Raw genomic sequence first — 26,346 nt, forward strand, 5'->3', positions numbered from 1 at the left:
CCATTGTGGAATGCATTAGCCCTGACTGTCCCGGGGGTATTTTTATTAAAAAAAAAATGTCCCAGGGTGGAACTCCGCTTTAAAGTGGAGTTCCACGCTAAAATGTAATTTCGGTCCATCTTCTTGCTCCCGGGTCACCTGAAAAACAAATGGATAATCACAATTTTTTTTTTTTTTACTTACCTTGTTTTAGAAGATAATATACTTACCTTGCTTCCTCTTCCTCGGCGGCCACGGCGAGTCGTCACTTCCGGTTTGCAATGATTCCACGGAGCTGAACGTCATCGCTCCCAGGAATCAATGCGCCTGCATCGACCCCAACGTCAGTTCCGGTGCAGGCGCCTTCATACCTTGCTAAACAGCTTCTGGGCATGCCCAGAAGCTGTGCAGGGATGACGCTGAGGCACCGGAAGTGACGGCGGGGCTGGTGCAGTGCATCGTGGGACTGAAGAGGACGCAGAAGAGGACGCTCTGGCTGCAGCTGCCCACACCTGAGATGGCAGCGGTGGACAAGACATTTTCAAGGTAAGTATTTCTTCTTGCAGGTAAGTGCAACCCGGGACAGTTCAGAGGCTATCCATTGTGGAATGCACTAGCCCTGACTGTCCCGGGGGTATTTTTATGTATTTTTTTTTGTTTAAGGTGGAACTCCGCTTTAATCATATATACCACAAACAATTCCACAAGCTAAAATGGAATACCATATAATAAACAGTCACCAGTCCATGTAATTAGATAAATGCAGACTTCAATCAGTGCAGGTTGCAGTCAGTTGATTCCGCACACTAGATGGAGTACTTATGGAAATAAATTTGCAGCAATCCATAGAGCTCGGTAAACGGAGCCAACTTCAGTCAATATGAATTGCAGTCAGGTGAAAGAGAAATTGTCCAGTGGGCAAAGAGGGGGCTGATATCCATGCATATGATAATTATCATAGTGCTCCTATGGTCCCATCACCAAAGCATTATCTGCCTCTCACCTCCAGACCCAGACCCTGCAGGGTCAAACAGCACATCAACTGAAATTGCTTCAGTCTTCTTTTGCTCTAGATGGCTATTCCTGGACCTCTTCCATGATGTAAATATGCAGAGGAAGGGAGAAAATATCTAATGCTCTCCGTAATGTTTTATTAAAAAATCCAAAGCAATTGCACTTTTAAGAAGAATTGTAAAACAGTAAGCTGGGTGTACTGCTGCACCGTTGGTGTACCAAGAAGGCCGCGGGTCACGTGGTTTCCCCCGTACGCGTTAAGTCCTGTTGTGAGCGGGACTTCATCAGCGGAGGATCCCGCGCACGTGATTATTCGCAGCCGAGCTGCCCTGCCACAGTAAATCTGCGTGGGGTGGTCAGCAAGTGGTTAAAAAAATAATTGTATTTTTATATATAATTGTATTCGACTTTTTAATTAAAATCGTCAATTTAAAAGAATATGAATTTATTGTCGGCCATTATTGGCACCTTTAGTGCAAGAAAAATGTATCCCTTTAAATTCTATGTATGTCTTGATGCTGGTCTATTGTGGTATTAAAAATCCTGCTTGTTTGTGGTCAGGTAAAAAAAAATGCCCCAAAAATGCACCTCCCTGTTGAAATACATTAAAAACGCAGCAAGAATGTATCAATAACGCACATGTGTTACGCTATTGATGTGTTTTTTGAGTCACATGACCAATGGAAAACAAACCATCAGCACAGTAAAATCGCAGGAAAATCGTTTTCGGCGCCATTATCGGTACCTTTTTCTCTATCAACAAAACACCATTTTTGCCCGTTTATGTTTTGGCAAGGAAATTTCGGTGCATCTTTAATATAAATGTTTGGCTGGAGTTTAGCTTTCATAAATGACGCTGATCCTTTGACTTCTCAGGAGCTGCATGTTGGGAACAACCAGATAAGCGCAGTGGGCCCGCAGCACCTGACGCACCTCACTTCCCTCTGTATCCTCGAGCTGCGGGATAACAAGCTGAAGAGCCTACCGGATGAGATAACCGTGCTGAAGGGACTGGAGAGACTCGATCTCAGAAATAATGACCTTGGCAGGTAAGAACATGTTCAAAGCACAATTAATGCCTTTAATGCAGCATCACTACAGCTTCACTTTTATAAATGGCTAACAAAATGCAGCACCTAAGATCCTTTGTTTTTGTTTGCAGCCGCCTACTGCACTAGGTAGGCCCAGAAGTTACTATTTGGGGCCAGCAAATGGCAGGGGTATGCAATTGCTCCACAGCAGTCATTGTTCTTGTGTGCCCTATAGACTTAGTTCCTTATGGGGACCGATCCTCCTATACATTCCCTATAGAACCCCTCTTATAGCCATTTAGAGCGCTGGAGTTGTCAGGTGTCCTGTGTGTTTGCTTTATCTATATAAAGGATTTTATTTTATGTTTTCAGTTTGCCCAACGCCCTGGGAAATCTTCCGAATTTGAAATCCCTACAGCTGGAGGGTAATCTACTGAGAGGATTTCGTAGGGACATACTGAGTGTGAGTATTTGTCATAATTTGCCAGCTACGGTCTTACTGCTTAAAGCAGAGGTGTCCAACCTGAGGCCCTCCAGATGTTGCAGGACTACATCTCCCATACTACTCTGTCAGCTAAGAGGGCTGGTAAGGGAGTATGGGAGATTTAGTCCTCCAACATCTGGAGGGCCACAGGTTGGACAACCCTGGCTTAAAGGGTAAGTTCACTTTTTCATAAAAAAAAAAAAATATGAAGAGGTGAGCTAACATTTCAATATCTTGGCCACTCCTCTGGACCTCATTGCATATAGATGCTCTGTGTTGCTGGTGCAGCAGTCCATACACTATAATACAGAGATGGCGAACCTTGGTACCCCAGATGTTTGGGAACTACATTTCCCATGATGCTCATGCACTCTGGAGTGTAGTTGAGTATCATGGGAAATGTAGTTCCAAAAAATCTGGGGTGCCAAGGTTTGCCACCTCTGCAATAATACATAACCCCGGTGTAAGTAAGCATCGTAATGTTTGGGGTGGCAATCACTCATTGTTTAGCGTGACCAATGAGCAGCACTTCTTTCCTTTGGGACACCCTAACAGAAGAAAAAGCCTCAGATATGCTTTTCATTGATATCATCATTCTTAAAGTGCTCCCTTCATATTATGTAAGATATGATCACACATCTCAGACAGTTATTAAACAAGATATGCTTCTCATTGGTCAACAAGATCACCTATACCAAACATGTAAAGCTCTGTCCTTTTAAGTACCATAAACTAATATATAATACTAATTCCTATTCTTTTACAACATAAACGTCCAAAGTATAACAACTTTACTTGCTTCTGGACTGCCCACTGCCAATTTCCTGCAGCAGGACAGCCCTCCTGCACAAACTGACGTAGGTCTACGTCGGTTGCGCGGCTACAGCTAGGGGGCGAGCGTGTGCTCCCGCCCCCACTCGGCAGCGGGGACTCCGAAGCACGGGGCAGGCGGCTCCGATTGCCGTCTGACACCTGCGATTGTTCCCCTGAGAGAGAAGGATGGTCAGCTGTTGTAAACACAGCCGACCATTTTTCTCTCTGAAAGGATCACAGAGCACCTGTGATCCTTCTATATAGGATCACATGTCTCTATGGTCAGTTCACAAGCCCAACCCCCGTACAGTTAGAAACACGCCCCTAGGTGCAAATTTAACCCCTTGATCACAAACAATGTGAACCCCTTCCCTGCCAGTGTCATTATTACAGTAACAGTGCATATTTTTAGCACTGATTACTGTAGTAATGTCACTGGTCTCCCCCAAAAGTGTCAAAAATGTCAGTTAGGGGTCTGATCTGTCCGTCACAATGTCGCAGTCCTGCTGAAAATCGCAGATCGCCGCCATTATTAGTAAAAAATAAATAAATAATAAAAATTATATAAATCTTTCCCCTAGTTTGTAGACCACTTTTTTGCGCAAATCACAAAATACACTTATTGGGATTTTTTATTTTACCAAAAATATGTAGCAGAATACAAATTGGCCTAAAATGATGAGAAAATTCGATTTTTAATTTCTTTTATTGGGAATGTTATATAGCAGAAATTAAAAAAAAAAAAATATATATATATATATATATACTTTTTTTTCAGAACTGTATTTTTTTTTTTTTTTTTATCTTTTATAGCCCAAAAAAAAAAAATCGCAGAGGTGATCAAATACCACCAAAAGAAAGCTCTATTTGTGGGAAATAAAGGACTTATATTTTATTTGGGTATAGCGTCGCATGATCGCACAATTATCAGTTAAAGTAACGCAGTGCCGAAATGCTAAGGGGGAAAACCTTCCGGTCCAGAAGTGAATAAACTTAAAAAAAAACAAAACTAACGTTTGTGGGTATATTAAAGACTACAACTATCATTATTATTATTATTATACAGGATTTATATAGTGGCAACAGTTTGTGCAGCATTTTACAACATGAGAGCAGACAGTACAATTCAATACAGGAGGAGTCCGGGGGCCCTGCTTTTTGGAGTTTACAATCCAAACAATTTGTCTTTTTTTTTTTTTTTTTTTTTAATGACAGGTTCACTTTAAACTATAAGTTTTGTGGCTGTAAGAAAAATTGGAAATTAGAAGTCTAACAGTGTGTGTGTATATATATATATATATATATATATAATATATATATATATTATACACATTTTTTTTTTTTTTTTTTTGTCCCTATAGAAAGGCACTCAGGAGCTACTAAAGTATTTAAGAGACAGAATACAAGTTCCAGGTAAGTTATTTTCACTCTTCAGTTGACATTTCTCATCTGGGCTCTGAGGTGATCATTTAAAAATAAAAAGAAGAATCCCTCCTCCTGCTTCCCTTTACCAAACAAATGGTAGTAGCTTACCAGGTTTACCTTTCTATCTACAGTCTTTTATTTCTATTGCGCCTCCTGCAAGTAGGGGCTCCCATGTCCTAGTGTGACAACGCTGCCATAGTCTGTGCCTCTGCAGAAACAACGTTGTCTCCCTGGGGGGGGGGGGGGGGGGGGGAATTGTAAGACTGTAACGTACCTGGCTGTTTTCTCAGGTTCTAGATTCTTCATCAATGGTTCAGTGGAAAGTGCGGCGCTGTGCATGACTTTTTTGGCAAAGACAGTGATGCACAGTAGTTTTTTATAGTGTATTGTCCTGGTACCCAACATGTTCTTTGGTTGGTATTGTGCGGTCCCCAGGTCCCAGCAGCCAGTAGTGGGAGCATTGCTTGGTAAAGGGGCTGTAACAGCAGAATATTGGCGTAACATATATACACTCACTGATCTGCAGCATAGTTCCAGAATTCAGCTATACCTATTCTCTGACCCATCTCCAGCAGTGCATAAGCAGTAGGGATCGAAGGATCGTTTTCTTCATTGCCGATACCGATATTTTGGTCATCGCGTATCAGTTTTGGCCGATATGGGCTGATATTTTCGTGCATTTAAAAATTTTATTTTTTTTTTACTTGACGGCTAGAGCAGTGGTCCTCAACTCTGGTCCTCGGGGGCCACAAACGGGCCAAATTTTAAGTATTACCTTTGGGAGATGCAGACTAGAATACTGCAATCACTGAGCAGCAATTGAGATCACCTGTGATGTAATTTAGTTATCTTGCAAATCTGGCCTCTTAGTGGGCCCCCGAGGACCGGAGTTGAGGACCACTGCTCTAGTGGAGGGATCTGGGGGTCTAAAAGACCCCAAAGCGCTCCTCTGCACTTAAAGCATTCAAAACGCCAAGTTTGGCTGATTTTGAATGCTGTAATTTTTTTGAATCTGGCGCCGAGTACCCGGAAGTGATGTCATGACATCACTTCCGGGTTTTTGCATGGAGACCCGATCAGAGCTGAATGCGGCTTTGATCGGCTCTTCAGCGGCTGTGCAGGCTGGTTGCCCGGGTCTCCCGGCGGGATGGGAGACCCGGGCGAGCTGCAGAAGGTGGCGCGAGGGGAGGGGGGGGGTACGTCCCCTCCCGCTCCTTTATAATGACAGCCGAGCAGCTTCTCAGCCGCATCAGTTGTCATTACAAGACAGCCGACCGTTGGCTATAGATGCCGGTACCGGGGTAAGGCCTCTAGCTGCAGGCTTCACTCCGGTACAAGCACTTTCTGAAATATCGGTCACCTTGGTGGCCAATTCCGATATATCGGGGAAAGTGCAGATCGGCCCTCGATATATCGGCTTTGCTGATAATCGGTCGATCCCTAATAAGCAGTCTCTGGCAACCTTCTGTAGACTTTTTTTTATTAAATTTTTTTCAGGTACTTGTATAGCGCTGTCATATACATTGCACATTCACATCAGTCCCTGCCCTCAAGGAGCTTACAATGTAAGGTCCCTAACTCACATTCATACTGTACATACACAGTCGGGCAAATTTAGACAGGATCCAATTAACCTATCAGCATGTCTTTGGAGTGTTGGAGGAAACCGGAGTTCTCAGAGGAAACCCACGCAGGCACAGGCTCTTTTGCTGCTGGCGAAAGTTCAGATGTCCGAGACTGCATTTGAGACCCCCCCTACATTTCGTAGGTTGGCCTGTACTGGTGGTGGGAGTTGACTTTGTGCATTGTTAGATGGAGTTTGGTTATTCTTTTATTATCCGATAAAATTCAGTGGATTTTTTTTACAGCTTAATTTACAACATGCAGACAGATTAGGATACTCCACTCAAGGCACTCTACCCCCTGTTCTATTGGCCCAAAGGTGCCGGCTTCAAGTGGTCTGTGAATCTATGAGAAAAAAATCATGAAATTTCACCAAAGAAAAAAAAGCTGGTTGTGGTTCTAAAGGCAGAAGTTTTTTTTTTTTTTTTTTTTATCTTAATGCATTCTATTGGAGGCCACATCCATCTTTGCCCGTCTTCCTTCCGTGCTACTGTCCGGAGCCGCGTGATGTCAAAAAGTCATATGCGCGCGGGAGCTGCCGGTCATGGCACAGGGCTCTGAAGAAACGGCACAGGCGGCCGTTCCTTCTTGGGGCATGCACCGATGACGTCATTGGAGCAGTATACAGTAAATGTCTCCTAAACGGTGCAAGTTTAGGAGATATTTACAGTACCTCCTGGTAAACCTTATCATAGGCACAAACATTATAGGGAAGTGTAAGGGGAATAAAAAACTCTTGCCGACCGCATACTGTGTATGTGTGTGTATATATATATATATATATATATACACACACATACAGCGGAAAGGCGGCTCTCCTGCGCTGGATCACTTACCTAGTAGGGATTAGGGATGCGATCAGCAGGTACCATGGACTTGACGTCCGCCGGCACCCGATCATTATTTGTTACACAGGCAGCATGGCAGTCTGCCTAAGTAAACAAGGCAGATCGCCGTACTGTTGGCGGGGAATACTTTGGAACGTTAATCCATAGGCAAATAAAATAAATAAATTGGCGCTAAATTCAAAGTGGGTTTAAAAATGTACTCAATACACATTTAAATAGTGAATTGTCATAAAATCAATAAATTGTGCAAAATAGTGCAGAGAATAGAAAATATGTAGGAAAATAAATAAATATATATATATATATATATATATATATCCAATAGAGATTCATACAGACAAAGTGCTGTGCAAAGGACAATAAATATGTATATCAATATTCCAAAACTGCATGACAGTCCATATAAAGTGCTGGTGTGAAAGGTTCCGTGAATAAATGAATAAGTAAGCTCATAAATAAAAAAAAGTCCATGTGCAAAAAATAACGAATAATAGTGGTCTGAACACGTGATATGCACTCTCAACCCCAACTGTGTCACCGATGTGAACTTTTATTTTATTTGCTTATGTATGGTATGTGGTGACACTACGAAATTGGCAGCTTTATTCCTCAGTATCACTATTTTGTGTTAACATTTTTTAACTTTTTGATCCCTTTCAATGACTTAATTGGTAGCACATTGGCCCTTTTACTCGATAACATGAATCCATGCCTTCCCCTAGTACAAGCAGCTCCCACAGTTTAGTAAAGCACAGGCTAGGAACACATTTAACCCTTTGGTCACCCCTGATTTTTACCCCCTTCTGAGCCAATGTCATTAGTACAGTGACAGTGCATATTGTGCATATTTTTTTATTAGTGTCACTGGTTCCCATAAAGTGTCAGTGTCCCGACTATCCACCGCAATATTGCAGTCCCACTAAAAGTCGCTGATCGCCGCCATTACATTAATATATATATATATATATATATATATATATATATATATATATATATATATATATATCTGAATGTTTTGTTTCACAATCCCATGCAATTTTACATCTTTGTAAGTTTACAAATGACGACTTTTTACATTTAGTAGGAATTTTTTAGATTTCAATGTGCTTGTAAATTCTAGTGGTAATTTTAGTTTTTTTTACTGTATTTGTTACTAGGGATAAAAAAAAATAGTAACACAAGAGCAATAAAAATGTTTTTTATTTTTTATAAGCTTCAAAGAGTGAAGAAAATAGTTCTGTGGTTACGGCTATGACACTTCCAAGTGACTCCCTGGTTAATACACATGCAATTACTACACTGAAGACATTAGAGTATTGGTAGGACTTGTTATATTTATTTTATTTATAATCTATACTAGTCGTGTCCTTGTTCAGTATTGCTGAATTCACATGATTTTGCATGAATTGAAAAAGTGTTATATACTGTATATTACTTTAATATAAATTGTAATAAAAAAAAATATTTGTGTGTGTGTATATAGATATGGATATATAGATACATACATACATATATATATATATATATATGTGTATGTGTGTGTGTGTGTGTGTGTATATATATATGTATGTATGTGTGTATATATATACACACACACACACACACACACACACACACACACACACACACACACATTTGTGTGTGTATATACACGCTGTATATCTCACTCTTTCCATAAACAGTGCTCAGCATAAATGAGTGCACCCCAACAGATTTGTCAGAAAACTTTATTTTCCATTTAGACATCAACATTTTCTATGGGACACTATACTACAAAATGCTCCCACAAATGTGGGCCATTGATTGCAACCAAGATTTGTTTGCAAATTAACAAACAATTTGCAAACAAATTAGATGAAGACCATGTTGCAAAAATGAATACACCCCAGTGAAAGTCTTGCTAAGCTAATTCTTAGATGACAAAATCCTAATTAACAAGAATTCAGCTAGAGGTGAGTGTAATTATTCATTAAACAGGTGTTGAGCAGACAGTTGATTATAAAAGGGCGTTACTTAAATATAACCCCTTCCATTTCATGCTGTCAGAAATGGAACCACATGAAAGAGAAATGTCACAAGGCTTGAGAAAGAAAATAATTTATCTCTTCGTTCATTGACAGATGCAGCTCCGTATTCTTCTTAACCATTGGGTTATGTTTCTCCCCTACAGGAGTAGGACACAAGGCAGGAAAAAACTTTACCACGCCTATGGGGCAGTCCTTGAAGGCATACACCCACTCTCTCTGCTATAGGATTCAGTTTGTTTCTGCCTAGTTTAGGAGTAGGACCTGGGGCTTCGGTCTTAGCTTGAGAAAACTGCAATCAACAGCCGGACTGAGTTTCGGACTGGATATGTTGGATACTTAAGGTCTCCCAGTCTGGCCAACTAGCATGTACAGGTTATAGCCCCGCGCTAGGCCTCGCCACGACAAAGCCAAAATGGACAGGGGCTGGCCCGCGAGTGAAACACCTCGCCGGGACGCACGCGACCTGGTTTGGCCTGAGTTGCAGCGTGCCTCTTGGCCATCAGCACCCCCACCCCGAGTGGAGAGATAGTCTGTCCGGAGTGGCGTTCACCCGATTGTCGTTGGTATGGTGAGTAGTGTCCCCCTATAGCTCTTGCGGTCTCGGGGAGGACGTGGGCCCCTGGGTTCCCTTCTATTTCCCCCAGCGCCTCTAACAGTCACAGTGGTCTTTTTGCCCCAACCTACCTCCATGCCCCCCCCCCTCCCGGGGTTAGGTAGGAGCTGGCTTTGCCACTTGCTCCAGTAAGGGGGGGGTGGATGTGGTTGTTGTTGACCGAGCTGCCCGGATCGCACACGGGGGGTCTTTGAGCAAGTTCCTGGCCCCCTAGGGGTTAGTAACTGGGACGGGATGTCCTTTGGGCTCCCTGCGGTGGTTATAGGCTGGGGGGGAGTGAATGTTTCTTCATCCGCAGGTCTGGGCCTTATGTGTCCGGGTCAGGCCAAACATTTAGTCTGCGGCTTTGCGGCCTACTTGCGGCTGTCTGGGTGTCTGGCCGAGTGCCTGACTGAGCTGACCGAGATGAGGTGCCTGACCAAGCTGACCGGCGGATGCCTCACATGGCCGGATTGGGCCAAAAATTGAGGCAGCGGCTGACGGAGCTGGCTGTCCGAGCTCTTGACCAAGCTGTCCGAGCTGCTGATCGAGCTAAAGGCAGACTTGCGACTGGATCGGGCCCCAAATTTAGGCCACGGCTTTGCGGCCTACTCACGGCTGGCTGTCCGAGCTGTTGACCAGGCTGTTTGAGCTGCTGACCGGGGTGATAGAGCAGTGGATGGGTGCCCCCACCCCTCAGTGGGGTGGACATATGGACTGGCTGCAGCCCCCTTGAACTAGGGGGCGCAATGGAGGCATTGTTCTGTGGGGGTACTCTGCCTGCGCTTCTGCGTCACGGCGAGCCCCCTCTTCCCCTTTATAGGGGGCTATGTCATTTTATGGTGGGTGACCCTTAGGTCTAATAGGGGTCTTTTTGTGGAACTTTAGCTGGCGTCTCCTTTCGGGACAGTGGTCGATGACTTCCCCTGCTTATGTTCTCAGGGTGAGTTTAGCATATCCCATTGGGCAGGACAGACTTCACAAATGGTGGTGCTGGTTTCTTTTTCACTGAAGAACTACACGATTATATACTATTTTTTATTTCACTATTACTTTTATACGATTTTATGAACTTTTATATGAACTATATGATTATTTTATTTGTTTCATTTAATATTCATGTCTAAAAACCATTATCTATTGATGCATTGATTAGCGCAACCCTTTTTGTTATTTGAGCTTGGCATATAGCCACTCTACTGGGTCTTCGTCCATGCTCTTCAGGTGCTCTGCGGCGAGGATGATTCCTTTTTTTTACTGCACATGCGCATGCAAGGGTGCTGGTGGATGCATTGATTGTATCGGTGAGGAAAATTTTTAACATGGGCGGTGGCAGTCCCCTCTGGGCCCGTACACAGGCGGCCCCTTCGGCACGCAGGAGAAAGGACTTAAGCCATTTAGGTCATCAGGGGGTTCCAAAAAGACGTGGTCGGGTAAGCTGAGAACAGGCCCCTCCAGATAAATCTCTGTTTGCATGAAAGGACGCCATCACCCGTATCTGGGGTGGGGGGGCGTCTTTGTTTTCTGTCCGGAACCAGCCCCTCTTTGATTCAGGACAAATGGGCCCACGAGCTGCTCCGATGGGGTTATAAGATCGAATTCAGGTCCCGACCGTCGGACAGATTCTTCCCATCCAGTCTACGCCTATCTTCAGATCGGTCAAGGGATCTACAAAAGGGGGTACAAGATCTTCTGTCGCAAAGGGTGATTGTGCCGGTTCCCTCTTGGTAATGCTTTCAATTTTTTTATTCAAACCTGTTTACTGTTCCCAGGAAAGAAGGGAAAGTGCGTCAAATTCTGGGCCTCAAGTCTCTGAATCACTTTGTGTGGGTACAGAGGTTTTCGAATGGAGTCCATTCGCACGGTAGTGGCGTTGCTACACCAAGGGGACTTTTTGGCCCTTATCAATATCGAGGACGCATGTCTGCACATCCCTATTTACGTTTTCTTCACTTCTCTGTAGGAGAGGAACATTATCAATTTGTGGCGTTACCTTTTGGTCTTGCCTCTGCCCCCCAGGGCCTTCACCAACGTGTTGGCTCCGGTATTAGCATTACTGTGACAGCGGGGGATTGCGGTACTAGGGTACCTGGGCGATCTCCTCTTAGGTGCAGACTCCCACTCAGTTCTGGTGGGTGATCTGTCAATCACTGTACGGACTTTGCAAGAGTTCGGTTGGACCATCAATTACAGAAAATCTGCTCTGGTCCCAGCCTCCAAAATGGTTTATCTGGGACTGACTCTGGACTCTGGTGTTTCTTCCCCCAGGAAAGCTGCAAAAGTTGCATTGGGCGATTCGGTTGCTGTTATCTAGCACTCTGTCCTCATTGCGGACTTCCATGCGAGCTCTAGGCTTGATGGTGTCTACATTCGGGGCGGTTCCGTTTGCTCAGTTCCACACAAGACCTCTGCAAAGGGGTATTCTTGTCAACTGGAACCCTATATCCATGTGGGGGATTTTAAACCATTGGTTATTGTTGTTGCCACTCAGTGTGCTGTGTGAGATCACCTGGGAGTGTCTGGCAAGCCTGATAAATCTTTGTTCTAACCATAGTGATGTGATAAAGCCTGTAGAGATTAAGTTCTACATATGGTCCCTGAAGAAGCTACTGTAAGAGCACAGCGCTCAGTGAAACGCGTAGGACTCTTTAGTACTATATCCACATGATACCTATCCAGGCAGTGATGCCAACACTATGGTTGTAATAATGCTTTTTATACTATTCACAATTTTATCTTTGTATTGATGGAAAATAATAAAGATGTTGTTTTATTAACACTGTGTACCTTTTAATGTATGACAACCCCACATGCCCTTAAAGTCCTGTTATGAGAGGATTAATGTAAAGGAAAATACCTCCCAAATCGTCCAGGGAGGTCCTTCCTAACATAGACCCAGGTGGGTCCTTCTCTTTCCCAATTTTTTATCATGTTTATGAACCGGGATATGGCTGTCCTTAGAACCAATATCTCTTTTTAAATAATTGTGTTGCCTTCACTTTGTCCTAAGCCCAAGCATCCCAAGGAAATTGCCTTGCATTCTTTGGCTGTGGTTTGGGCAATTAGAGTTTGCCTGACGGTTACTTAGTCTTTCAGGAAAATCAGACTCTTTTGTCCTCACTGAAGGACCTCGGAAGGAATTGGCTGCGTCTGCTGCGACCATATCCAGATGGATCAGGCAGACGGTGGTACAGGCGTATTTGCTTAAGGGTCAGATTCCACCTTTCCCTGTGAAGGCGCAATCTGCTAGTGTGCTCAGTGTCTCTTGGGACTTTCGCCATCAGGCGTCAGTAATACAAGTTTGCAAGGCGGCAACTTGGTCGTCTGTGCACACGTTCACTAAGTTCTACAAAGTAGATGTGTTGGTATCCTCAGATGCTTCTTTTGGCCGCAAGGTTTTGCAGGCTGCTGTTTAAAAGAGCAATTTCTTCTCTTTGAGGGTGTATGTTTTTTCTAGGTGAGCTCTAGTTGTTCCTGGTTGAGCTTCATGTTACCTGGTTGGTTAAGTTTAGCCTTTGGGGAATTACGTTCTTTCTCTGCGTTGTTTTCCACCCCTCATGCAAAGACTGCTTTGGGACGTCCCAGTGGTTAAGAAGAATATGGAGGTGCGTCTGTCAAAGAACGTTAGAGAAAACTGGATTTTTGACTTACTGTAAAATCCTTTTCTCCAAAGTTCTTTGACAGGCGCAGCACCCGCCCCTCTATTTCTGAGTGGGTTGTGTTTTTTTCCTTTGACACTACTTGCAACAAAACTGAATCCTATAGCAGGGTGTGTGGATGTATGCCTGCAGGGACAGCCCCATAGGCGTAGTAAAGTTTTTTCCTGCCTAATGTCCTACTCCTGTAGGGGGCAGCATAACCCAATGGTTAAGAAGAATATGGAGCTGCGTCTGTCAATGACCTTCAGAGAAAAGGATTTTACTGTAAGTCAAAAATCCAGTTGTTTACACAAGAAAGGTGAAAGCTACAAGAAGATCAGGAAAGCTTTACTTATCAGTCAGAATACTGTAGCCAAAGTGATACAAAGTGATGCCTGCAGCTACAGACATCACCCCAGTACCGTTTTTAGAGCCGACTGTCGGCTTTCTTGTAATAACAACCAATGCGGCTAAGCAGCTTGGCTGTTATTATGTTATTACAAGCAGCGGGAGGGTCCGTCCCCACCACCTTCCGCCGCTCTGCCCAGGTCTCCCGTCTCACCGGGAGGCCCGAGCGACCAGCCGGCACATACACCGGCTGGCTGAAGATCCGAACAAAGCCAGAATCGGCTTTAATCGGGTCTCCGATGTAGTAACCCGGAAGCAATGTCATTACATCACTTCTTGTTACAGGAGCCTTAAAAGCCCCAGATTTAAAAAAAAAAATGTCCGGATTCAAAACAGCCAAACTTGGCGTTTTGAATGCTTTTAAAGGAAGAGGAGGGGTTTGGGGTCTAACAGACCCCAGATCCCTCCATAAAGAGTACCTGTCACTTACTATTACTATCACAAAGGATGTTTACCTTCCTTGTGACAGCAATAAAAGTAATAATAGCCGGAAAATCGGCATCGACCCTGAAAAAAATATCGGTCGATCCTTATTCATCCTCTTGTTGTCCCCTCCTCTGCCCCTTCATCAGGGAACGTCAGACCTAAGATGCTCTTTGGTGTCCTCATCATATCTCGCCTTGACTATTGTACCCCGAGTGTGCCAGCACAGGCCTTTTCTTTCATTGCAGATGTTCGTATTTTTATTGTTCATTTGTCACATTTAAATTTTTTTGCTCCTGTTTTTTCTAGTGACAAGCAGGCCACTGCCATTCCAGATGCAATTTTCAACGCTGTTGGCTCCTGTCCAGTTACCACAGTAAATTTCAGCAAAAATCAGCTGGCCGAGGTGCCCCCAAGGTAACATTTCATTTGTTCTGAAGATGCAAAATCCACTTTGTGTGTTAAATAGAATTTGTAACATTTCTGAACATTTTTAGTTTGTCAAAGATGACCTCCGACCTTCCTTTCAGTCTTTCACAGTTGTATTGGCTCCTCTCCTATACCAAATTTGCTTACATTGATTTCACTGCACACTATGAGCTTCTCATAGTGTGCATTAGAAACTGCATAAGTCAGAGCCCACCTGATTTCTTGGCTAGAGGATGTCCAGCATCATCTAGCCCACTGGTCTCTAATCTGCGGCCTGGGGGCTGGATGTGGCCCTTTGCTTGCCTTTACCTGGCCCTTGGGGCACTATTCTTCCCACTGACACTAACAATGGGGGCATAATTTATGCAAACTAACACCAACAATGGGGCACTATTCCACCCACTGACACCAACGATGGGGCACTATTACTCCCACGGACACCAACAATGGCTGCACAATTCCTCCCTCTGACACCAATGGTGGGGCACTGTTCCTCCCGCTGGCACCAATGGTGGGGCACTGTTCCTCCCGCTGGCACCAATGGTGGGGCACTGTTCCTCTGTCTGAAGGTCAGTAACCTGGCCCTTTTGTTTATAAAATTTTGAGACCCCTGATCCTTCGTAGTATGACTGACCTACCCCTTTCATTCATTGGATTTTAGTTGTTTAATTTATATAAGCTCAGCATCACTAGGGTGCTATACTTAGGGGGTGATCTGAATACAAATGCAGCCTGCCTGGAACACCCACCTCTCCAAACTGACATCCACCCATCAAGGTATTTTAATATTTGCATTACTTCTCCCAAAAGGCAGCCCACTGCTTGCATCAGAACTAAGGACTCTTAGTTCAATCTGAGTTTATTAAGAAAGAGTAGTTTTACAGAATATGGGTGAAAGCTAAGGAGCAAGGAGCAAACAGAAAAAATTCACAGCCATGTCACACAATGAATTTCAAGTAAGTGCTTAGTACAAACAATATCAATCAGTGTTGAGACGAAACAGAAACTACCAAGTCCATTGGAGTACGATTGTATCGCAACTTGATATACAGCAGCTTGGTGTAACCTGGGTCAACATAAACAAGGGAGAGAGCAAATAAAGGATAACACTGTTAGAGACACCGCCACATCTGGTGTCACATTAGAAAATGGTGTAAAGTTTGGGAGGCACTAGTAAATACTCAGGTTTTACGCTGCGAAGCACCCAAAAACAACAAGGGAGCACAAAAAGGATAGCCGTATGGTGCCAGTGGTATAGCCAAAGAGGTAGAGAGAGGGGAGGTGGGGTAAAGCAGGAGAGCGAAAACAGAGAGAAGTCAAGGGGGTGAGGAAGACCGAGAAGATCATGAGGGACCGCCCACGTCCCACTACTGTTCCCCATCACCCGGCAGCACAGGCGCTTCGATCCAGGACTGAAAGGCCTCCGAACACCGAAACACGTCCCAAGACATCCATGCAGCAGAGAACTGTTCCTCTTTGCCCCCTTCTCGCGCCAGCAGGTTTTCCATGTCTCTAAGCCTGTCTAGTTCCAAAGCCCACTCAAGTTTAGAAGGCACGTGCTGGGTCCTCCAGTGTCTGGGTATTACTGTCCGTACAGCCGCCAAGAAAAAACGCAGAACGTCTCTCTTGATCGACCGGAAGGAGCCGGGTAACAAGGACAACAAGGCCAACTGCGGTGTCGCGGATACTGTAGTTGCCTGGAGCCTGCAGTAAAGAGCAATAATTCCAGTCCACAATGCATGGATCTGCGGGCATTCCCACCAAATATGAAGGAGCGTCCCCCTAGATGACTTGCATCGCCAGCATTGGTCCGACTGAAGTGGATCAATATAGGTAATCGAGGAAGGGCACCTGTACCATCTGCTCAGGAGTTTGAACCCCTTCTCCTGAACTTGCGTAGCAGGAGACAGCGAGTGAGTCAGCGCGAAGCATTTGTACCAGTCGGTAGATGAAAGGGCTCGCCCCAGGTCCCTGTCCCAGGCAGCAGTATAAGTTGGCAGGTCAGGGCGAAGGGCACGTAGGAGTAATGAATATAAGAGAGATACCGTGTGCGTGGGGGGAACATCCTGGAGTAGGATAGAGTCAAACTCCGAAGGGTCTCCCCTAGAACTAAGGACTCTTGAGAGGGGTATTAAGGCAGGGAGCTGTGATGTTTTTTAAGAAATTATGTACAGCACCCTGCTGGCCCCTCCCACCAGCCATGATCTGCCTGCATTGCATAGAGATGCACAGATACTCAGTGATATCACTGGGTCTTAAAATAAGATATGTAAAGTAAAAATTCACTCTTAGTTCAAATTAAATATAAGCCGCACTCCATAACTTTGGACTTCCCTATCCTGGTGAGCAAGCCAAAAGTGGTGAAGTGCGTCAAGGAAGGTCGTTTAGGTGAGAGGGGGGGGGGGAGATTGATTTATGCAGTTTTTTATCTTTTGTTGAATTAAGGGCCAGTTGACACCACATGAAGTCCAGTGCATTTTTTTTTTTTTTTTGCATCAAAAACACAAGAAAAGTAGGTTATAAGGTTTCCAGTGGCATAGTTCACACCAGTATGGTCCGTTCACACCAGGGTGTTCCATTTCCAGAAAAAAAGTAGAACAAGCTGCATTTTTCCTGCACTGCACTGGACTGTACTGGAATGCGGTAAAATGCACTGGAACGCATCAAAAACACACCAGACCCCAATACAGTGAAAAAAAAAAGAATAAAGCATCTAGAAATGCACCAAAAACGCACTGGAATACGTCAGTGTCAGATTGTCCCCCGCAATATCGCAGTCCCGCTATCAGTCGCTGATCACTGCCATAACTAGTATAAACATTTAAAAAGAAAAATAAATTCCAGTGTATATATACAGTGCCTTGAAAAAGGATTCATACCCCTTGAGATTTTCCACATTTTGTCATGTTACAATCAAAAACATAAATGTATTTTATTGGTATTTATGTGATAGACCAACACAAAGTGGCACATAACTGTGAAGTGGAAGGAAAATGATAAATGGATTTCAACATTTTTTACAGATATGTGAAAAGTGTGGCGTGCATTTGTATTCACCCCCCTGAGTCAATACTTTGTAGAACCGCCTCTCCCTGCAATTGCAGCTGCAAGTCTGAAAGATGGTTACAGCGTGGGCTTAAAATGCTGGGAGGGCGTACATGGTCCTTGGGTCTCGGCTGATCACAGAGCGGGGTAAAGGGGCTACCATGTAATCAGCTGTCAGAAGGTTATCTGCTTTTATTTTTCTTTACACTGTCAGCATGAAGAAAAGAAGAAAATCGTTAACCGGCTTCTGTTAGAGGGACATTGGTCCTCTTATGCCTCGTTTCCACTGAGCGGATCGGGTCGGTTCGGTACGGTACGCTTATTTGAGTGTTTCCATTATGAAAGTGGCCCATACAACCAAACCAAACCAAACCGCACCATTCCTGGTCCTGTTTCAGATGTAGGGCCATAGGAAATGGTTACGGTACGGTTAGGGCGGAGCTACTGGCGTCACACGATAGATTCCACTGATTGGCGGACAGGAAAACTTCAATGCTCACGTCAAATGAAAGAGCAAAACAAACACCTCATTTGGTGTAAACCCTGCATGGTCCCTGGTGGCCCGACTTGAAGTGGAAACGCTCACCTGAATAGACCGGACCATTCTAACCCTTCCAAACTGTACCGACCCAAACCGTTCCGCTCAGTGGAAATGAGGCATTAGTGCCCTTCAGTTCTGCTAATCAGTGCTCATCAGTGCTGCTAGTCAGTGCTTACCAGTGCTGCCTCATCATCAGTGCCACCTCTCCGTGCCACCTATCAGTGCTCCCCATCAATGCAGCCTCATCAGTGCCTCCTGATCAGTGCCCATGAGTGCTGTCTCATCAGTGCAGCCAATCGGTGCAGGAGAAAAATTACCCGTTTTTCATATTTTGTTATAAAATTTTGCAAACGTTTTGTTTAGTTTTGTCTTAAATTTTTGGTCTTTTTTTGTGTAGTAAAAAATAAAAACCCAGTGGTGAATAAATACCACCAAAAGAAAAAAAATAATAAAAATGTCATGGGTACAGTGTAGCATGACCGCGCAATTGTCATTTAAAGAGTGACGGCACTGAAAGCTGAAAATTGTCCTGTGCAGGAAGGGGGTGAAAGTGCCCAGTAAGCAAGTGGTTAAATGTCTTAGGGTCCTGGTGCCCAACCTGTGACTTATGGGCTGCATGCGGCCCTTTAGTATATGATGTGCGGCACTCGGAAATCAGCAGTCTGTAGTGGGAACATTGAATAGGATAATAGCATTGATCTCTAGAAGCCTCATTCCCAGTTTCGTATTGTCTTCTGCAGCATGTCCCCCTCTAACAATGTATCCTGTCCTCACTCTCCGACCTTCATTTCTTCTATTAGATCTGACGTTTCTGACAGTCCTCCCAAGCAATACATATATTGAACATTATGTGTGGCCCTTTGGTGATGTCAGGGGCTGCAATTAAGGCCCTATATAGCTCATAAGTTAACAATCACTGTCCTAGGGGGTCTTTTATGGGGCCTTTACCTTTTTATTGTTTTGCTCCCCCCTCCTTTCATCAGAATGGATGAGTCAGTTGGCTGGTAAATGCAGACGATGTAGCAGATGATAATCTGAGATTTTTACAAGCACCGAGGGAAGCCGGTGTAATTTCCCAGCACTTCCACGCCGAGCGTCTGCCGGTTCAAGAGCCCTCGAGGGGAATTTTAAATCCTTCATACTTACTGTAATTCACTGTAAGTGCTTTCCACAAGTCATCTACCGTGTATGCGTGTGTTCGCTCATTGCAGCACTTGCAGTAATGACGTCCCATCACCAGTGAGATGAAGACACTGGGGATTCTGGGCCATACTGGGATTCGGAAGGAAACAAATTATTGGAATATTTTTTAACACCTTCCCGCCCAGCCTATAGCAGAATACGGGCGGTGGATTCCCCATCCTGATTAGATGTCATATGGTGTCCTGTGCAGCTGCGCGATCCGTCACCGGCTGTCTCTGATCAGTGTACCGGCTAGCTGCCCCCATGTGACCACTATGATCAATCACAGCAGGTCACATGACAGCTGTACACAATGGATGACTTCCTTTCATGCCATTCGTTGTATACAATTGTGTTGCTAACTGTAAATGGTCAATTTGATCAAATGGTGCAGACAAGGTCAATCTCAGCCCATCTGTATCATGTGATTAGCTTTGACCTATCACAGTGAATCACAAGAAAGCAAACTGAATCAGTTTCATTCAGTAAAATGCTTGCTTATATCAATGTAATACACTGCTATAAGCAAACGTGTAACAAAAAAAAAAAAAAAACAATCCAGATCTCTTTCCCAGATTAGTACAATGTTAATATGGTAACATTATATATTGCTCTGGTCACAGTGTGTTAAAAAAAAAAAAAAGATGTAATTAACCTCCCTGGTGGTCTGATTATGGCAGAATTTTTGTGCCAAAAGTGGTAAATTGTTTTGCATGGAAATATGTTGTTTTATATTTTAGGCCTGTAATTCTTAGGAATAACCCACTTAAATCTGTCCAAACAAGAGTCTAGTAGACATCCCCGGTATGATAAAGTTTGAAACACGAAATCGTAAATTATAATAATAAATTTCATAAAATTTTTCATTGTTTTGGAAGTGGAGATATTTCATTATGAGGGAGAATCTGTACTCTGACATGACCGTGCCAAAGAATGGAGTGCCAAGTAATGTATTGGTTGTCCAATACCACTTCTGCAGGGGTTTCCCCACCACTCCCTGGAGAATTATAAGGCCCAGAAATTTCCAAATGTCCTCTTTGGTCAGTGGTTCCCACTTTCTGCATCTTGCGAACTTCCAATGCGTAGCCAATTGTACCGATTTGTCTCGGTAACGATTTTTTCAATAACCTCATCGGTCAGAAATAATTGTAGGTATGCCAAGGGGTTGTCATGGCCAACGTCAACTTTCATACCAGGTGTTCCAGTAAATGGGAATGTTAGGGGCGCTGCCTGATCCGTACCGCAGTCAATAGAGCACCAAGTCGGCACATCGCTGAGCTCAGTCGCAGAATCTTCGCTGTCGTCCCTTCTAGTACCTGACGATGAAATTTCCCCAAAAAGCACCATCGCTCAGTTCTTCAAATAATTCCGATTCACTGTCGCTGTTTTTCAGTTCGTCCAAAAGGGGATTGGGAAGTATAGGTCAACAGAGGTAACTTGTGCCTTTATCGGAGAGGTGGGTGAAGCTGTTCCCCTTAGTTATGTAAGAGAATAAGACCCCCCCTCTATATGTTGATGTAGGTGAGGAGATCAGGGGTCATTTATAGTTACCGAGATAAAAGAAACTCTTGGGTGATGTGGTTTGCAATGGGCTTCGATCTGTGAATGCAGTAGGTTGGCTCTTAGCTAGATTCTAAATGTTTTGCACAATGCTACTGGAAAGACTTTAACCACTTCCCACCCTGGCCTAGCAGAATGACGGCCAGGTGGGGGTTCCATTGTTCTAACCGGACGTCATATGACATCCTTCAGAACAAGCCTCTCGTGCTTGCACCCGGGGGCGCGCAGCGTGTAAGTCATTGGTGCAGTGTCTCTGATCACAGTAAAGAGCCTATGATGTAGGCTCTTTACCATGTGATCAGCTGTGTCCAATCACAGCTGATCACAGTGTAAATGGGAAGTGGCGGTTATCGGTATTCCATTCTTCACACTGACACAGCGTGTGAAGAGAGCCGACAAGTGGCTTTCCTCACAGGGGACATCTGCCCTGATTATCAATGCAATGATTATCAGTGTAGCCCCACCAGTGATGCCAATCAGTGCCCATAAATGTGCTGCAAATGAATGCCTTCTCATCCGTGCAGCCTATCCCTGCCCATCAGTTAAGGGAAAAAAAATAGTTATTTACAAAATATTATAACGGAAACTAAGAAAAACTTTTTTTTATTCAAAGTTTTCTGTATTTTTTCATTTGTATAGCAAAAAAAAAAAAAAACCTAGTGGGGATTAAAGCGGAGTTCCGGCCTCGGGGGTGAAATTTAGCTAAAAATACCCCCGGGACAGTCAGGGCTAGTACATTCCACAATGGATAGCCTCTGTACTGTCCCGGGTCGCACTTACCTTTTAGAAGAAACACTTACCTTGAAAATTTCTTCTCCAGCGCTGCCATCTCAGGTGTAGGCAGCTGAAGCCAGCGCGTCCTCTTCTGCGTCCTCTTCCGTGTCCTCTTATCCCAGAATGCACTGCACCGGCCCCGCTCGTCACTTCCGGTGCGGGCACGTCATCCCTTCACAGCTTCTGGGCATGCCCAGAAGCTGTTTAGCAGGGAATGAGGCGCCGCACCGGAAGTGACGAGCGGGACCGGTGCAGTTGCATTGATTCCTGATGGCGATGACGTTCAGCTCCCAGGAATCAATGCAAAGAGGAAGTGACGGCGTGGGCCGCGGCCGCCGAGGGAGGAAGTGGAAGAAAAGTGAGTATATTTTTCTTCAAAGGTGAATAAACAAAAAAAAACGTAACTATCCTTTTCTTTTTCAGGTGACCAAGAGCAAGTGGATGGCCCAAAATCGATTATGTTGATTTTGTGGCCGGAACTCCGCTTTAAATACCACCAAAAGAAAGCTTTATCTGTCTCAAAAAAATAACAATTTCATATGGTTACATCATTGCATGACCGTGCAATTGTCATTCAAAGTGTTGACAGCACTGAAAGCTGAAAATTTGGTTTGGGCAGGAAGGGGGTGAAAGTGCCCTGTATTGAAGGGATTCATTTTTTTTTAAAACATTTCTTGCAGGATTGTGGAATTGAAAGAATCTGTGTATGACGTCAACCTGGGCTTCAATAAAATCCCCCAAATCACCTTGAATTTGTGCATGTTACTGAGAATAACACATCTGGATATGAGGTCAGTATCTCATTTATTCATGAACAAGAGCCCTCATTTTTTTTGTAAATGCGTTACCTGCCAAAATAATAATTTAGTACCGATTTAATAAAGTTCTGTAAGTATTGGTGGAGGCAACTAAATATCTGCCTCAGTGCCCATAATCCTATGTAAAATGCCGGCAATATTAAAAAAAATTAGCTGAGATCTTGATTTTATAATCAATTACTATAATTGGCTAGTTATTGGTCCATGACTTCTGACCACGTTTGCATTAAAGTATAACTAAAGGCAAACATTTTTCCTTCGTTTTGGATGAAGTGGATTTGGAATAGAACACCTGTCAGTTTTTATAGCTGTCTGTGTCCCTGTTTGGGAGATTCACTCTCTCTATTTGTCCTGTTTACCATTCTCATTGAAAGTAAAAAAAAAATCGCAAATTTTGGGTTGTCCCACAATCAGTGCCCATAGTGCTGTCAGTCAGTGCCCATCAGTTCCTGCTCATCTAGGCACTCTGACTGGCAGCACTATGGGCAATGATTGTGAGCACTGATGGTGCTGCCTCTCAGTGCCACCTCTCAGTGCCGCTTATTAGTGCTCATCAATGCCGCCTATCATTGCCACCTATCAGTGCCCATCAGTGCGGCATATTAGTACCTCCTCATCAGTGCCACCTCATCAGTGCCCATCAGTGCCGCCTTATCAGCGCACATCATTGAAGGAGAAAACTTTTTTTTTTTTTTCAAAATTTTCTGTATTTTTTGTTTTTTTTAAGAAATGTGATTAAATATGACCAAAAGAAAGCTCTATTTGTGTGAAAAAAAATTATAAAAATGTCATATGGGTAGAGTGTAGCATGACCGTGCAATTGTCATTCTAAGTGTGACAGCACTGAAAGCTCAAAATTGGTCTGGGCAGGAAGGGGGTGAAAGTGCACTGTAGGCAAGTAGTTAAAGTTTAAAAAAAAAAAAAAAGTACTTAATGGTGATCAAATGCCACCAAAAGAAAGCTCTATTTGTGGAAAAAAAATGACAAATTTTATTTGCGTACAGCGTTGCATGACTGCGCAATTGTCAGTTAACCTAACGCAGTGCTGTATCGCAAAAAATGGCCTGGTCATGAAGGGGGGGGGGGGTTAAACCTTCTGGAGGTCAACTGGTTAAATGTTTTTTTTTGTATAAAATGTACTATATAGATTTTTCTTTTTGCAGGAATAACTTTCTGTCATCACTCCCCGATGAGCTGGAAGCTCTGACCCGCCTACAATCCATCATCATTTCTTTTAACAGGTCAGTGATGATATGCATTACCAGCGGGATACATTTTTTAAATAGGACACCTGTTGATTTAGTTATTGCTAAAAAATTTTTGTCTTTGTAAAAATTTATTCTTTTTTCCTTCCATGTATGTATGTGCATGTAATCAGCCTAAAGTCTAAATTTAAAAAATCGGGAGGCAGGGATTTTATGTAACAGAAGAGACCTTAGGTGTCTCCTTTGCCATAAATGCCTCTCCCAGCCTATCAGCTCTAATGTAATCTGAGCCACGCATGTGCAGATCCGACCACCCTGTGCCCTGATGAAATGACTCCCCATGCGCATAAACTGGATTGAGGTCATTGCGTATTTTAACAGCAGCGTTTGGAGGAATTAAAAATGGCCCAAAGGTGCATTTGGAGAGGAGCTTATGAGTACAATTTTTTGCATGTACATGCACGTGCATTTATTCCAGTGGCTAGAATAAATAAATTTCTCTTTTCGTTCATCGGCGGACACAGCACTCCATAAATAATAACTACAGGGTTATATTGCCTCCTTCAGTAGTATGACTAGGCAGAAAAAACACTTGGCTACACCCATGGGCTGTCCTCAGCTGGGGTATATAACTCCCCTCTCTGCTATAAGTATTCAGTTTTAATCTGTCTAGTCAGGAGTAAAGACCTAGGCTTCCTGCTGGGATCTCTTGGTCCTAGCAATTTTTTCTCCTTCCATTCATCTTTTTGCTGGGAGTATCTACAATCAGCTGCCGGACTGGTCGACGGGCTGGATAATCTAGATCCAGTGTTCACCCCAGTCCAGCCAGGGAGTGCTTGCAGACCACAGCTACGCGCTAGGTCAGCCACAACATAGCCTCACGGACAGAGCCTGGCCCGCGAGTTAAACTTCTCGCAGGGTTGCATATGACCGGGCGCTGGTCCGAGTCGCAGCGTCCCCTTGGCCGACAGCTCCCCCTCTTTGGTGGCAAGGAGTTCTGTCTGGTCGTCACCCACACCATGGGGTGGTAAGTACAGTCCCCCTTCTCCCCCATTGTGCGGTTTGGGGTGGATGCGGGTACCCTCCAGGGATGGTCCGGCCTGCCTGTGGGTTCCCTCCTCCCATCCCAAAGTCCCTCAGTTGAGCTGGGCTTCCTGCCCCTCTCTGTAAATGTCCCGGACCTAGAGTCTGGTGGGGGTCCCAGTGCAGAGGGCACAGCGGATACCCCTAGGTGCATATCCTGTTGTGTACAGTGTGAGGTATAGTTCAGATGTGATCCCAGTGCAGAGGAGCGCAGAGGGTGCAGCAGAGTCCCCTAATGTATACCCTGCCTGGTGCAGAGTAACGTTCAGTACCTTTTGGGGGGGGGGGGGTTGGGGGTCCCTTTGCAGAGGGTGCAGGGAGGATCCTGGCAGCCTGTTCTCGGCGTCCGAGGTGGCTATGATTGAGAAGCCCGTGACGTCACGGCGGCCATTTAGACTTGGTCTCTGGCCGGCGGTCATGTTTGTGTAGTCCGTGACGTCATGGCGGCCATTTCCCCCCCGTCGGGACGCTGAAGACGGCTGGACCTGGGTGGAGATGCTCTCTCTCTCTTCTAGTAGGTACCCTGAGCATAGGGGGATCCTTAGTAGTGCCAAAAAACCTTTTTATGCTGCGGGTCTTCCTTATCCTAGGAAGCGTCAGGGTCACAGCTCCCCCACTGACCCCCCTCATGGAGGTGGCAGGTCCCTCTGAACCCCAGCTCCCCATGGTTACAATGACAGCGGTCCTACAGTCCTTGGTATCCCGGGTGGAAGTGTCGTGTGGTCAGATGCCCAGGAGGAAGCATCCCCCCGCCTTCTCCTGCTCAGTCTGTCTCATCTGATTCTGAGCCTGGTGTTGCTGTGGAAAGTGTCCCTTCCAAGGGGACTTGATATCCCATCCCCCCAATCTGTCTGATAATGAGGATGATTCCTCCATGGTTGCAACAGCGAATGAGAAAGCGCTGGTAGACGCACTTATTACTGCAGTGCGTGAAACGTTTAAAATGGAGGGCGTGGCTGTCTCTTTTGGTACACACAGCTGAGGTGTTTCCTTATCTTCTTTGCATGTTTACTATGGCTGGTTCGGCATTGCGACCAGTCTTGGCCTCTAACTGAATGGGCCAAGCTTTTGCACCAGGGCCTGGGGAGTGAGCAGGTCTCCGCTGCTTATGTTGATTTAGCGGACCAGTTGGTCCAGGGGCTGCAGTTTATTTGTAATGCAGCTTTGGATACAGCTCCTGTGCTGTCCATGATTTCTGTTTCAGCTGTGGTGATTAGGCACATGCTGTGGCTTAAGAATTGGTCCGCAGAACAAACCTCCAAGAAAGCTCTTATTGATTTGCCTTTTCAAGGTGATCTCCTGTTTGGGGCTACTTTGGATGACATCATTAACGGTCTCACGGGGGAGAAAAGAGTACCTTCCTGACACAGTCTAGGAGAGGGAAGTAGCCTTGTCACAAATGTG

At 44.6% G+C, this 26,346-nt stretch overlaps 1 protein-coding gene across 1 annotated transcript in view; it reads left to right on the forward strand.

Moving 5' to 3' along the window:
- LRRC40 (leucine rich repeat containing 40) overlaps positions 1-26,346 on the forward strand; it is a 66,534-nt gene that overhangs the window by 26,031 nt on the left and 14,157 nt on the right. The window contains exons 7-13 of the mRNA XM_082264898.1: positions 1,870-2,042; positions 2,397-2,487; positions 4,683-4,734; positions 8,431-8,536; positions 14,615-14,722; positions 22,517-22,627; positions 23,818-23,895. Of these exons, the coding sequence (XP_082121024.1) occupies positions 1,870-2,042; positions 2,397-2,487; positions 4,683-4,734; positions 8,431-8,536; positions 14,615-14,722; positions 22,517-22,627; positions 23,818-23,895 (719 nt within the window). The remainder of the gene's footprint in view (positions 1-1,869; positions 2,043-2,396; positions 2,488-4,682; positions 4,735-8,430; positions 8,537-14,614; positions 14,723-22,516; positions 22,628-23,817; positions 23,896-26,346) is intronic.

Source organism: Pelophylax lessonae (genome assembly GCF_965119305.1).
Source record: "Pelophylax lessonae genome assembly, chromosome: 8".
In the NCBI taxonomy this organism is placed as follows: domain Eukaryota; kingdom Metazoa; phylum Chordata; class Amphibia; order Anura; family Ranidae; genus Pelophylax; species Pelophylax lessonae.